The sequence below is a fragment of the Pristis pectinata genome, chromosome 32, assembly GCF_009764475.1.
Source record: "Pristis pectinata isolate sPriPec2 chromosome 32, sPriPec2.1.pri, whole genome shotgun sequence".
Lineage (NCBI taxonomy): Eukaryota > Metazoa > Chordata > Chondrichthyes > Rhinopristiformes > Pristidae > Pristis > Pristis pectinata.
In genome coordinates, this window is record NC_067436.1 from 16,808,170 (window position 1) to 16,822,006 (window position 13,837).

Sequence of the window (13,837 nt, forward strand, 5' to 3'; positions counted from 1 at the left end):
TGCCCTCACCCTGTCACCAATACTCCCTTTGCCCCTATCCATCCCTCCTCTCATCTCCTCTGCACCTTTAAATCTAATTTAGTTTTTTCTGTCTTTCCCAGTTCTAATGAAGGGATTTCGATTTGAAACATTATCTCTGCTTCTCTTTCCACAGATACTGCCTGAGTGTTCCAGCATTTTCACTTTTCATTTCAGTGAAGTATCTGTAGTTTTTTTTTTCATTAACGTTTCGGCAGAGTTTGGCTTCCAAGCCAATGTCCTCTTCTCAAAACCCATTGCTTTCACCAGTTTCATCATTCCGCCCTCTTCCTTTCCACAACCCATTTGTCAATTAATCCCTCATCTGTGCTAAGGGATTAATAACTCCAGGCGCGGCGCACACTTCGGTTGTGCTAACAGCTGTTTTCACCTGACTGCCTCTTGGACACCTTTCTAACCAATCTGACGCTGTCCCTCCCACGTTCTTTTTTTGCATCCTTCTCTCGATAAATCCAGAAATAAACTGCTACCCGCTGCGCTTCGCGGGTTGGCAGTGCCTGCAGAACCTCCTCACGTGTTCATTGTGGTTACTCTGACATCACCAGCGTGAACGAGAAAAAGTCTTCCCCCCCTCTCTGCAAGGTTGCTACCAACAGAGTGAACAGAATCGTGCGTTGAGGAAGCAGTAACTTTGAGCTCTGGTCAGAGTGGAGCAATCTGAAAATTGTACGTAACAAAGAAATACAGCATCGGATTACCGCCTTTGAAAAGTCTTCTTCTGAGAACGGTCTCACCGGATCAAACCTTGTACAAATTCAGTATGACTCGACTCCGGTTTAAGGACGCTTTTTGGGTGAGTGAATTTCGCTGTAAATGTTTAAAGGGGCATATATCAATCCAAAAATGTACTTTGGAGTATTTAGTGGGAGTGTAATTATCTATTTTCATCTCAACTTTGTTTCAGGCAACACCAAATCTAACTTTGTGTTATGAAACAAACTATTTTCTTCTTTTATAAACGTAGAAATGTAGAGATTTTTCGCGACTAAATCGGCAGCCAATTGGTCGCAGAAGGTAACTAATTTAAAGCGGTTTGGTCACACTTACAGAGTCTCATTATGAATCTATACTTTGATGAAATAATTCCCGTTTCCCAAATAGCCAACCAGATTTTTCTCCCATTTAGTTTCGCATTTCATAGTGACTTTCCACCAAGTGCAGTTGCACCTTCTGGTAATTAAGGTCAATTGGCCCGATTGAAGCTGACTCCTTGGACATAAGTACCGTCAATTAAATCTGGTACCGAGAGACGAGGTGCATTGCAGAAATCCATGCTGTTAATTGATGGGTGTGGGCTGCTCTTTCTTTTAAAGAGAGAAAAGGTGGGGAGAATGGTTATCAGAAAATGTTGAGTTTTATATCCGGAGAGAGAACACAGACTTTCTTAAAGCGGCGCGCACAGTTCAGGATGATTGGTAGTTGTGAAGCGGCAAAGATTTTAGGAGCCCCACCCTGCTAGGATACTACTGACTCTAACCAGTTAGATTTGGAGGATACCGATGTATTTACCAATTTAGATTATGGTGCTGGATCACGCTTTGCACCGATATTAAGAGAGAAAGAGAGAGGCTGCCTTTAAAGTGTCACCGTGTCCCATTACAATGTCAGGCTTGCCCCTAAATCTGGATTCGGAATACATTTATACTTCTGTGGTGACACCACAAAGTTAATGAATTCAAAGGATGAGATATTTTTCCAAAATGCATCCATTCACTTTTTTTTGCACTGGATTATCCGCAAAGTATCGGGAGGTGTTGATGGCACAATCAAATGACACTTGATCCCCGATGATCAGTTTGGGATTTACCAGGACCCCTAGCTTTAGTACAGAGTTGGACCAGAGCTGAACTCGGTGAAGAGGTCAGAGTGACTGTCTTTAACGTAAAGGCAGCATTTGGCTGAGCATTGCATCAGTGAGCTGTGGGTAAAACTGAAGTCAATGGATGTGAAAAGGAAAACACTCCAGTTACTGGGCCCTTCACAAAGGAAGGTGGTTGTTGGAGGTCAATAATCCCAGTCCCAGGACATCACTGCAGGCATTTCTCAAGGTTAACTGGCTGCTTCATCGGTAACCCTCCCTTCCTTCCATCAGAAAGTCAGAAGTGGAGATGTTCACTGACGATTCCACAGTTCAAGTCCATTCACAACTCTTCTGCAAATAAAGCAGTCCATGCTTGCTTGCAGCAAACCTGGATGATGCTCAGCCGTGGGCAGATAGGTGGAAAGTAACTTTGGTGTCACCAAAGTTCCAGTTAATGATAATTTCCAACAAAGCAGAGTCCAACCACTAATCCTTGACATTCAATGGGCAGTAACATTACCTAACCTGCCATCCCCACTGCCATCAGTTCCCAAAGAGTTCATCATTGACCAGAAACTGAACTGACCAACCAGATACATCCTGTGGTGAGTGATGACAACTCAAATCCTTTTCCGCTATCTAGTCAGGAGTGTGGTGGTATACTCTCCACTTGCCTGTATGAGTGGAGCTTCAACAACCCTGGACAAGCTTAATGCCATCCTGGGTAAATCAGTCCACTCGATCAGTATTCCATCTAGTACCCTAAACATCCATTCCCTCCACCACTGGTGCACAGTGGTTGCAGTGTGTATCCTTTCAAAAAGTGCTACAGTTACTTGCCTAGGCTATTCTGATAGTACTACCCAAACCCGTGACCACTACCAGCAAGAAGGACAAGAGCTACAGGTACATACGAATGCCACCTCCTGCAGGTTCCCCTGTAAATTGCACACTGTCCCGACTTGGAAATATCACCCATTCCTTCAACATCATTGTATCTAATTCTGCCAACTCCCTTCCCACCAGCACTGTGGGCATACCTTCACTGGAAGGACTGCAGGCATTCAAGAGGGCAACTCACCTCCACCTTTGTGCAGGCAATTGGCGATGGACAACTAATGTTGGCTTTGCCAGCGATACCTGGATCCTGAAAAATGAATTGTTGTAAAATAAACAAAAAATTAAGAACACAAAAGTGACAATAAGGCCTGATCCTTCTCTCTGATTAAACAGTTGTGGCTTTAAAACTGGAGTTTACCAGAATCAGTGTGGGACCAAATTGTCACATTCTTGCTCTAAACCAAAGAGTCATTTGGAGCAGATTCTTATTTCACAGCAGTTCAGTATTTGGATATTCAAGGGTATGGAATTGGCAGTTGTCTTTGATTTGCAAAGATTAATTTTAAATTTGGCAGAGAATATAAAGGTGCTACTAAATGCAGATTATTTGATGCCCTTGTTTTAAAAAAAAATGAAGGTCTCTTTCATTTCACTCACTGTATATCAGTGCTAAAGACCCCTCGGGTCATTTGGAGAAAACACATCTTGGTTCTACACCAGCAAGGTGTCATTAAGTATTTTGTGCTTGGCTACAATAGGATCATAAGAAATCTGACAGATCGGGTATGTTGTGAGGGAAATGTAAAGTTATCTATTTTAGCAGAAAGAATAGAAAAGCATTGGAGGTGGTTCAGGAGAGGTTCGTTAGGTTAGTTCCTGAGATGGTGTTGTTTATGAAGAAAGGTCAAAATTATTTGGCCTATATACATTAAGATGTGATTTTATTGAGATATAGAAGGTTCTGTGAAGGCTGGACAAGGTAGATGTCAAGAGAATATTTCTCCTCGTGGGGAAAATCTCGAATGTGGAGATATAAATTCAGAATAATGATCATGCATATTCTAGTAACAGTTGATAAATAAAATTTTCTAGTATATCTTCCCACTTGAATTTGCATTTTTGAATTTTGAAGCAATAAAGCTGCAAACCTGAAATGTGAATTGTTCCTCTCCCCACTGATGCTCTCTGATCTGATGAGTGCTTCTAGATTTGTTTTTGATTTTCAGCGTCTGCAAATTTTTGCTTCAGTTGGAAAAGAAATGTTTCCAATGACAAAGTTGTATCATTGTCAATCTTAATAGAGTAGTTTGCACTTTGGTATGTCATTCAATATGTGTTGACCACACAGATCCAAAGATGTGTGATGTATAATTTATTACTTGTGTTTTTCTCTTAAGAAAATGAACAAGCTGTTTCTGCCTTTGTACTTGTTGACAGTAGTTCAAATGTTCTATTTTCTACTTCAGTAGCTCTGTGGTTTCTCTGGGCCTGTCAGTTATCCCCAAGGCTGGGACAAGTATGAGCTTGGGTTCCAAGTCGTGTGTGTTCACTAGAGACTGATCAAGTACAATTTGCACACTACCATTATAAAGATGGGCATTTAACAGGCCTGTGAAATGGCTCGAACAAGCCATTCGTGTTGGGGGATGAACCACCATGATTTGCTGGCCAGGCCAAAGTTAGAGTAATACAGCCCGGAAACAGGCCCTTTGGCCCAACTGGTCCATGATGACCACAGTATCCTCCCTGCTTGTCTCAGTTGCCTGTGTTCGACCCATAACCCTCCAAGCCCCTCCCCTCCCCTCCATGTATCTATCCAAATGCCTCTTAAATGTTGGAATTGTACCTGCCTTGACCACTCCCTCGGGCGGCTCATTCCAGGCACTCACTACCCTCTGTAAAGAAGTTATCTCTCAGGTCTCTTTTAAATCTCTCCCTTCTTATCTTGTATCTGTGCCCTCAAGTTATGGACTCCCCAACCCTGGGAAACAGACTATGATCGTCCACCTTATCCAATAATAATTTCATGAACTTCTGAGGTCACCCCTCATTCTCCTACACTCCAAGGAATAAAGATCCAGTGTGGCCAATCTCTCCCTCTAACTCAGGCCCTCTAGTCCAGGCAGCATCCTCGTAAATCTCTTCTGTACTCTCTTACCAGCTTGACAATGTCTTTCTATAACAGGGTGTCCAAAACTGCACACAATACTCCAAGTGCAGCTTCACCACTGACTTGTACAACTACAACAAATGTCCCTACTCCTAAACTCGATGCCCTGACTGATGAAGGCCAGCGCGCTAAACGCCCTCTTCACCACCCTGTCCACTTGTGCGACCACTTTCAGTGAACTGCACTCTCGGGTCCCTATGTTCCACAACACTCCTCAGTGCTCTGCCATTCACTGTATAAGTTCTACCCGGGTTTGAATGTCCAAAATGCTATATCTTGTGAATGAACAAAAAAAACCTAGTCTATTGTGTAACATGAAGAAAATTTTTTCTTTCAACTTTCTAGTAGGTGGTATGGGGTGGAGGGGAGAGGGTGCAAAAAGTTGAATTAAAAATGGAAGCTGCTAGAATACACAGTAGGATTGACAAATGAAAAGTAGGGTGGTGGTTCTGATGTGTCAGGTCTGGTGAACGAATCCTTCTGACGAAGGACACAGCTCTAAGTAACCTGCTCTGCATTTTCAGCAGTTGTGCTTGAAAACACATTTGTTAAAAAATTCATACCTAACAGTCTTAAGTTGTCTTAGCCACACGAATAGTGCAGTCATGGAATCATGAATGTACAGCACAGAGGAGGCTGTTCAGCCCATCTGTGATAATGCTCTACCTAGCCTGATCCATCATCTAACACTTGGTCCATAGCCCTAGAAGTCACAGCTATTCTAGCATACATCCAAGCTGCACAAGGGTAACCTGATGGTCAGTGTGAACTCAGTGGCTGAAGGGCCTGTTTCTGTGCTGTACAACTCTTGAGAATTATTCCATAAATGTTTGATCCTGCTGCTAAAGGAAATGAGTCTTCCCTCCTTCATTTATAGTCCACAAAATTTTATATAGCATTCCCAGTTAAATCTCCCCTCAGCTACCTCTGTTCTAGACAAAATACCGCTAGTTTATCCAGTCTTTGTGCACAGCTCCAGATTTTTCATTCCGGGCAACATCCTTGTAATTCTCCCCTGCACCCTCTCCAGTGCAGTTGCATCTTCCCAGTCATGTGCTGACCAGAACTGTAGGCAGTACTCAGGATGAAGTCCACCATTCTTCCATAACATTCCTGCTGTTGTATGCTACGTCTCAGCTCATGAAGGGAAGCATCCCATCTGAAGGGCCTGAATTGTGCTGTAGGTTTTCTATGTTTCTATATGCCTGCTTAATCACCTTGTGGACCTGTGTCCTACCTTTTGAGAATCAGTGGACGTGGACTTGAAGGTCCTGCTGATCCTCCACAGCATTCGGGTCTCCCGCCCTCTCCCCTGTTGGTATTTCCCTTGCCTTGTTGCACTTTCCCAAGTACCACTTTTCTGCCTAATTGACCATCTCTATCTTCCTGAGGTCTGAAGTCTTCAAACACACAGCCATTTTTTTTGTGTCATAAGCTTGCTTTTAAATCTAAATCATTAATATATGTTACAAAAAGCAAAGGACTGTGTATTGAGCCTTGTGATAACAGCCTTCCAGTCACACACACCTGTTGGCCATTGCCCTGTGCTGTCTGCTACTGAGCTAGTTTGGGTCCAGTTTACCTCTTTTCCCCCTTGGATCTATGGGTTTTGACTTGTTTTGATCAGCCTGTTACATGGGACTGTCAAAGCTTTGCTTTAAATCTACATTCAGTACATCAGATTCATTGACTCGTGTCCGTGTGTGTGTGTGTATATGTGTGTATGTGTGTGGGTATATATATATTTATATATTAAAAAATTCAATGGAATTATTTGGTCAGGACAATCCTTTGATAAATCCATACTGGTTGTCCCTGATTAACCTGAGTGAAGGTTTATACTGTCTATCGGACTGGATTCCATAACTTGCTCACTACTGAAGTTAAACTCATTACTTTTCATTTTCTCTATTTGCCTTCATTGACCTATGAACTGGATGGCTTAATCAATAGCTCCATGGCAACCTGGCCTATCACAAATACCCCTAATCCTATCCATCCCTCCTAACTCCCCATCCCCCACCATTACTTAAAGCCAACTTCCTCTTTTGCTGGTTCTGGTGAAGGATCTTTCAGTTGAAGCGTTAACTGTTTCTCTTCCTATAGACGCTGCCTGACTTGCTGAGTGTTTTCAGCACTTTCTGGATTCTGTTTCAGATTTCCCAGCATCTGCAGTTTGTTTGATTTTCATAGCTTGTAATTACTTGGTTTATTCATTCTTCCCTTAAATGAAAGTGAAACAGTGAGGGACAGATAATTGAAATGCAGAGAACATGGATGTACTGTCTGGCTGGTAGTTCGGTTTAAACTAAGTTGTTACTGAGGCAGCTGAAAGTCTTTGGCAGAGATGTGTATGATTCTGGAAAGGGTAATTAGCACATAGTTAATCATAGCATCGCTGCTACTTCTGTTCAGCTTTCACATTGTCACAGGTCCTACTTGCCTTTCAGTACTTCCCCCTGCACACCCCCCCCCCCAATTATGTTGCCAGAGTTAACATTACAAAATAATAATGCTCAGGATCATAATGTTAGCTTAGCTCTGAGTCAAAAAATGATGGATATTGTTGTACAACATAGAAACAGTCCCTACAGTCCATGCTGACCATTGAGCACCCAATTGCATCAATCCTACACTACTCCCATTTTATTCTCCCCACATTCCCATCTCCCTCGCATTCTACCAGCTATCTACACACCAGGAGCAATTTCCAGTGACACTTAACCGACCAACCCTTGTATCTTTGGGATGTGGAGAGAAACCTACGCAGTCACACACAGACAATGTTGGAGGTTGGGATTGAACCAGGGTGGCTAGAGTTGGGGAAGCAGCAGCTCTATCAGCTGTGCCACCATGGTTCCCCACAACACCACTCCCCCACCACCCCCCCCCCCCTAAAATCTAGGCTACCATTGGAGATGAAATGATATGTTGTTGTTCTTTGAATGTGTCTGCCTGCAGCTGTGGGTGGATGTTAGAGATTCTGTGGCAATCAACAGACCTTTTTTCTTTGTGTGTGTGTGTGTGTGTGGATTCTTACAGTGTAAACCAACGCACACAACCATGCACAAAGTTCAAAAGTAATTCATTGTAGGAAAGGTGCTCCAGGGCAGCAGTAAGACGTCATGAATAAGATGTTAAAATAAAGCAAGTATTTTCTTTAGTAGTACTATTTTTTTTAATTGTTCCCATAGAGGACAAATAAATTGGGCATAATTCCTGATGGCTACATATTGATTTTACAACAACTGGAATTATGTCCTTACTTCCCTGGGTGTTTTATTAAGTTTCACTACATTTATTGGGCAAAGTAAATTATAGGGCTCTGCCATCATGAACTATAAACACATCATTCAAAGCAAGTGTTGATGAGCCCAAAGATCTATTTCGCACAATTGTTATTTGTAATTTAAAAACAATTTTAAAAATTGTGTGAAATGAAAGTTTAACATGATTTTTAAAAAGAAAAACAAAGGGGGCAATTTTCATCCAGCCAAGGAAAAGGAACTTAGTGACCTACATTATTTATGTCATCAGGAAATGATGCTAAAATTAAACCTACTGTACTGAGTGAATGACAAGGGTTTTTGGTCAAAGTTCTTCTTTACAAATAAGCACATGAATTTGATTGCTATCGGGAGTAAAAATTGGCCGGTGCTTAGAATAGGTTGATTCCTTTCATAATTGTTGCACACATCTGAGCCATCCATACCTGGGCAGTATCATCAGTCCACAATGTGATTACATTTGGTAATTCTGCATTGATGATGCCACTGGTTTGACCAAGGCCCAATACTTCAGGAACCAGACCACTGACAGCCAAATGGAAGTACTTTGTGATTTCCAGTTTAGACAGAATGGATAAAGGAAGACCTTATCCCATGGATCTGGGTTGAATTATACTGGAAGCTTCAGTGGGGAAGAAATGGCCTTGACTTGTATATGCACATTTCACATATTGTTTGTGAAGCTCCTATGTGATTTTATTGCAAATGTTCAATACTACATGGATTGTTTCTCCAAATGCAGCCTGCACAACGTTGTGATCAAATTCTAATCAAAGCACAAGGAATAAAACAATCACTTGATTTTCAGCTATCTTGGTGATTGTTTCGAAGTGCTATGACATAGAAAGTACTTTATGGAAAAACTTAGTCAAATAAGTTTGACACACTGGAAAATCACACCTCAGAAAATATTTATGAAAAAAGTGTCTGACTAATGAATGAAGTAAGTGCAAGAAAGTAATTAGTTCACCTCCCACAAACTGATCTCGTTACTGGAATTGCTACTTTTTGCTGCTTGTTTGCCATTGATGTCCATCTTGTTTCATTTTATTCTGCTGTGGGTTCCTGCCTCTCCACACCACCCTTTGGAATTTCACTGGCATTTCTGTCCACTTGTCATCTGGTTACATTTGCTTCTCTGCTGTTTGCTGGGTTAAGTGTGGGCAACTTTGGACGACTGGATTTGACTCTACCTCTGATCTGTCAACTGACCAAGTCCCTTCCCATTCCTCCAAAGGCTAATTTAGTTTGAACACCTTTCAAACTAAATTGTACTGTTGTCTCCAGTTGTCTGGTTTGTTTACCATAGTGTATACATCATTGAATTTTGAACTGATATGTTCTGGAGAAGTCTGAAATAAATTACTAAGATCCTTCTTGTCAAAAAAAAAATTGCATGTCATAAAAGAACCACTGAGGACTATATTCATCAGATTCTGCTCAAATATATATAAAATGTTTGTGACCTCTCAATTTAAAATTAAAGTTTGAATGTCTGGATTTATCAAATAATTTGTGTTTTATTAATTGGTATGGGACCAATGGAAATAGCCAAGATGTTTGTGGCTTGTAAGACAATTTATGTACATTTATACTGTGTGTTGTATGTACCTACGTGCCTGTGATGTTGCACGCAAGTTTTTCATTGTGCCTGTACCTCACTGTACCTGTGCACATGACAATAGATTTGACTTGGGTTTGGATTCTGATTGGACCAATATGATAAAAATCATTTTGCTAGCTCAGCACTAAAATTACCTTGGTCAATCTTCCTGAGCAGAGCTACTGCCCAAAGAGCCCACAAGATTGGCATTTCTCAAACCACAGGTAGGTTAAAGTAGGAAGTTAATGAAACATTTTAATTTCTCCAGAGATTGCTCTGTTTCTAATTACAAAGGATTTTGCTTTTCACACTTCACGAATCAGACATCATCACTTAGCCATCTGGATTGGCCCCAATCATTGAGGCATAATTCCACTTTCTGGTCTGTCCAAGTAACTTGTGAGAAGTCCATCTTTACAAAATCTCCCTTTCACCTGCACTAATGGGATCTGTGATTCCTCTTCTGGCTGTCCTGTGGCTTGAAGGCATGAATATCAATGTAATTGTGGTGTATTCAAGTTTCCCACGGGGAACTAACTTGTGGTTCTAAAAATGATTTCATTTTTGGCTAAAATAATGACACACGAGGAGGCCATTTGGCCCATCATATCTGTGATAGTTGAAAGCTACTGAACCTAATCCCGTGGTGCTTTTTGACCACGTACACCTCCTATTGCTCTTCAAATATGGATAGGGTTTTCAGGCAATGAGTTCCAGGCTCCTACCACCCTCAAAGTAATTTTTCTTTTTCTAAAGTTCTTCTACAGAGTGTAGTGGACTCGGCCCAATACATCACAGACACAAGTCCCACCACCCCTCCACCACCACCATCGATAGTATCTACAGGAGGTGCTGCGTCAAGAAGGCAACACCCATCATCAAAGATCCCCACTGTCCGGGCCATGCCATCTTCTCTCAGCCACCATTGGGCAGGAGGTGCAGAAGGTTCAGGAACAGCTACTTCTCTTCAACCATTTTGTTCTTGGACCAACCTGCACAACCCTAATCACTGCCTCAGTATAACAACACTTCAACCACTTTGCACTAATATGGACTTTGTTCTAATTGTGTTCTTTCTTGTATAATTTGTGTTTTAATTTGTTTTTCTTGTGAATGTTGTGTGTATGATGCTATGTGCCTGTGATGCTGCTGCAAGTAAGCTTTTCATTGCACCTGTGCGCACATGGACGTGTTTGTGCATATGACGAGAAACTCAACTTTGACTTTGATCCATCTTCAGCACTTAATCCATGCTCCGTGACTTCTGACTTCTCTACAAAGAGAAACCAGTTCTTCCAATCGATTCTACCAAGGCTGTTCATAACTTTATAAACCACCAATTTTCCTTTCAGCATTCTTCATTCAATATCTCCTCATAGGTACAAATTACTGACCTCAGCAACATCCTCGTATGCCCCCTCTGCAGCCACTCCATTGCATTCCCATCCTTACTTTAATGCAGTGAGTAGAATGGTATCCAGTACTCGGGCTCTGACCTAATCTGTGTTATGTGCAGCTCTCGATAACCTCCCTGCTCTTGCACTTCAGCTAGTGAAGGATAGTGTTCTATAGTTGCCTTTTAATCAGCTTATTCACTGGTGCTGCAATCTTTTGAGGGTCTATGGACACAGAACTTTAAGCTCTTTTCTTCCTCTGTAGTACTCAACAACATTCCACATATTGTGTATTCCCTTGCCCTGATGCACATCCTGAAGTGCATTACTCATGCTTGTCCAAGTTGAGTCCAGTTGTCATTTTTTTTTTGCCCAACTAACTGATTAAGATAAGATCTTTACTAGTCACATGTACATTGAAACACACAGTAAAATGCTTCTTTGCGTAGTGTTCTGGGGGCAGCCCGCAAGTGTCGCCACGCTTCCAGCGCCAACATAGCATGCCCACGTCTTTGGAATGTGGGAGGAAACCGGAGCACCCAGAGGAAACTCGTGCAGACACAGGGAGAACGTACAAATTCCTTACAGACAGTGGCCAGAATGGAACCCGGTCGATGGCACTGTAATAGTGTTACGCTAACTGCTACACTACCGATTACTTCCACCTTCCTGCAGCTCTCCTCTCCCCTTGTAAACCAAATGGCCAATTTTTGTATTATTTGCAAAGTACTTTATTGTGCCCCCAATACTCTGGTCCAATCCCTACTCATTACAGACCTCCAGTCACACACAGACTCATCAACCCTTTGCTTCCTGCCACTAAGCCAATTTTGGATGCAATTTGCCCCTCTCTCAGACCTCATTGACTTTTACTTTCCTCGCCTACCTTCATGTGGGAATTTGTCAAACCCTTTGCTAAAATCCAGAGACTCCATGACATGTACTTCTCCAATAGACTGCACACCCACCACTCCTTGTTAGCTCCCTAAGTTAGTCAGACATGACCTACCCTAAACAAATCCACGTGGGTTGGCCCTGATTAATCTTTGCCTTTCCAAATGAGAGTTTATTTTTTAGAATTCTTTTAGAATTCTAATATTTTGCTCAACACAAGTTAAATTAACTGACCTATAATTAATTGGTTTATCTCTACCTCAGTTGTTAAACAAAGGTACAACATTAGTAGCCCTTCAGTCCTTAGCTACCACAGCTGTAGCCCATGCGGACTGGGAAATTGTCTGCAGTTGCCCCCCTTGTTTCTTTTAACAGCCTGGGTCCTATTTCACCTGGGCCTTGCAATTTGTCTATCTTCACATATGATAACCCTATTAGTATCCTTTTGACCACATCCAATATTTCATCCTTGTGAACTTAATTACAACATTGGTATCGGGCCCCTCATTTGTGAAAACAGTCAGACAGAGTTAGGAACCTTTACCACATCCTCTGCCTCCACACTGCGTCTAAATCCTGGAACTGCCTCCCCAACAGAACGGTGGGAACACCTTCACCAGGAGGATTTCAGTGGTTCAAGAAGGCAGCTCACTGCTATCTTTGAGGATGGTTAGGGATCGGTGATGAGTGCTGACCTTGCCAGTGATGGCTGGATCCTTAAAAAAAAAGACACATGTACACACAACACTACGCAAAAGGTGGATTTTACTCTGTGTTTCGATGTACATGTGACTAATAAAGATATCTTATCCCCAATAACCCCTACTCTTTTCTTGATTGTCCTATTTGTACTTAAAACATCTTTCACAAATAAAATAATTGAACATCCATTTTTTCCCCCTTGCTTTCCTAGTTTCCATTTTACTTCTATACTCTCTATGGCTTTCTGCTATGTTAACCTCTGGTGCCTTGTGTAATCTTTCCTTTTTTTATCCTTGCCTTTCAACTTGACTCTCCCTTACAACTTGTCATCCAGGGGTCTCGATTTGGCAATCTCACTGCCTTTTATTTTTGGTGGGAGCATGTTAACCCTGAAGCCCTGGAACCTCTTCCTTACTTGGCTTTGAGACTGATTTGCCTTCAGGTAGCTGGTCCCGTTCCACTTGCTGAATCAGACCCATTTAGTCCACCCCGATTTAGAACCTCAACCATTTTATCTTTGTACATTTCCAGGAGTATGTTAAATTTAACGGAACTATGATAATTTTCATAAACACTCTTCCTCTGATATTCTTTCTACCTGTCCAGGTTTAGTTCTTTAAAATTTAAGTCTGGGTTGTCTTGTTGTTGGGCATGAAATTAGACAAGTCTCCTAACTTGCTGCTCATCAATCTTGTCAGACTTGAGCCTTATTTTTATTCGTATATCCTCAATGTTGTATAATGTCAACCAGTTTTTAATCTTATTGCACCCTATTGCTATAAAGCTCACGCAGACTGGGAGATCCTGGATTCAGTTCATGTTCTGTTGAATTACCTAAGCTCAGCTCGCCAGCAGTTAGTGCTACCATCGACTTCCACTATTTTAAACTAGAAAATCAGTCAGCATTTTCATTCTTGATTGCAATCAGTGACTTCCGGACAGGAAGAGACGTCTTTAATGGTTGACTAAGCTTGAAGATGTGTGATTGATGGCAAAGTATTGACTTGTGTCCTGTGTCCAAAGATTTCAATAACTTTGAGAAAGTTGAAGGGGGGAGAAAAAACTTATTTGGATATCAAATTGTTTGTGTTCTATTGAATCCCAGAG

General features: G+C 41.7%; 1 protein-coding gene across 8 annotated transcripts in view; it reads left to right on the top strand.

Annotated features, from left to right (window-relative positions):
- The first annotated feature begins 514 nt into the window (after window positions 1–514).
- pstpip1a (proline-serine-threonine phosphatase interacting protein 1a) overlaps window positions 515–13,837 on the top strand; it is a 74,857-nt gene continuing 61,534 nt past the window's right edge. For 7 of the 8 annotated variants that reach the window (XR_007958481.1, XM_052042568.1, XM_052042569.1 and 4 more), the window contains exon 1: window positions 599–832. Coding sequence is in view for 7 of the 8 variants with exons in the window: in XM_052042568.1 (XP_051898528.1) it covers window positions 800–832 (33 nt within the window). In the remaining variant the exon portion in view is untranslated. Of the gene's footprint in view, window positions 833–13,837 lie in introns of all 8 variants that reach the window. The other variant, XM_052042575.1, reaches the window with a different exon arrangement.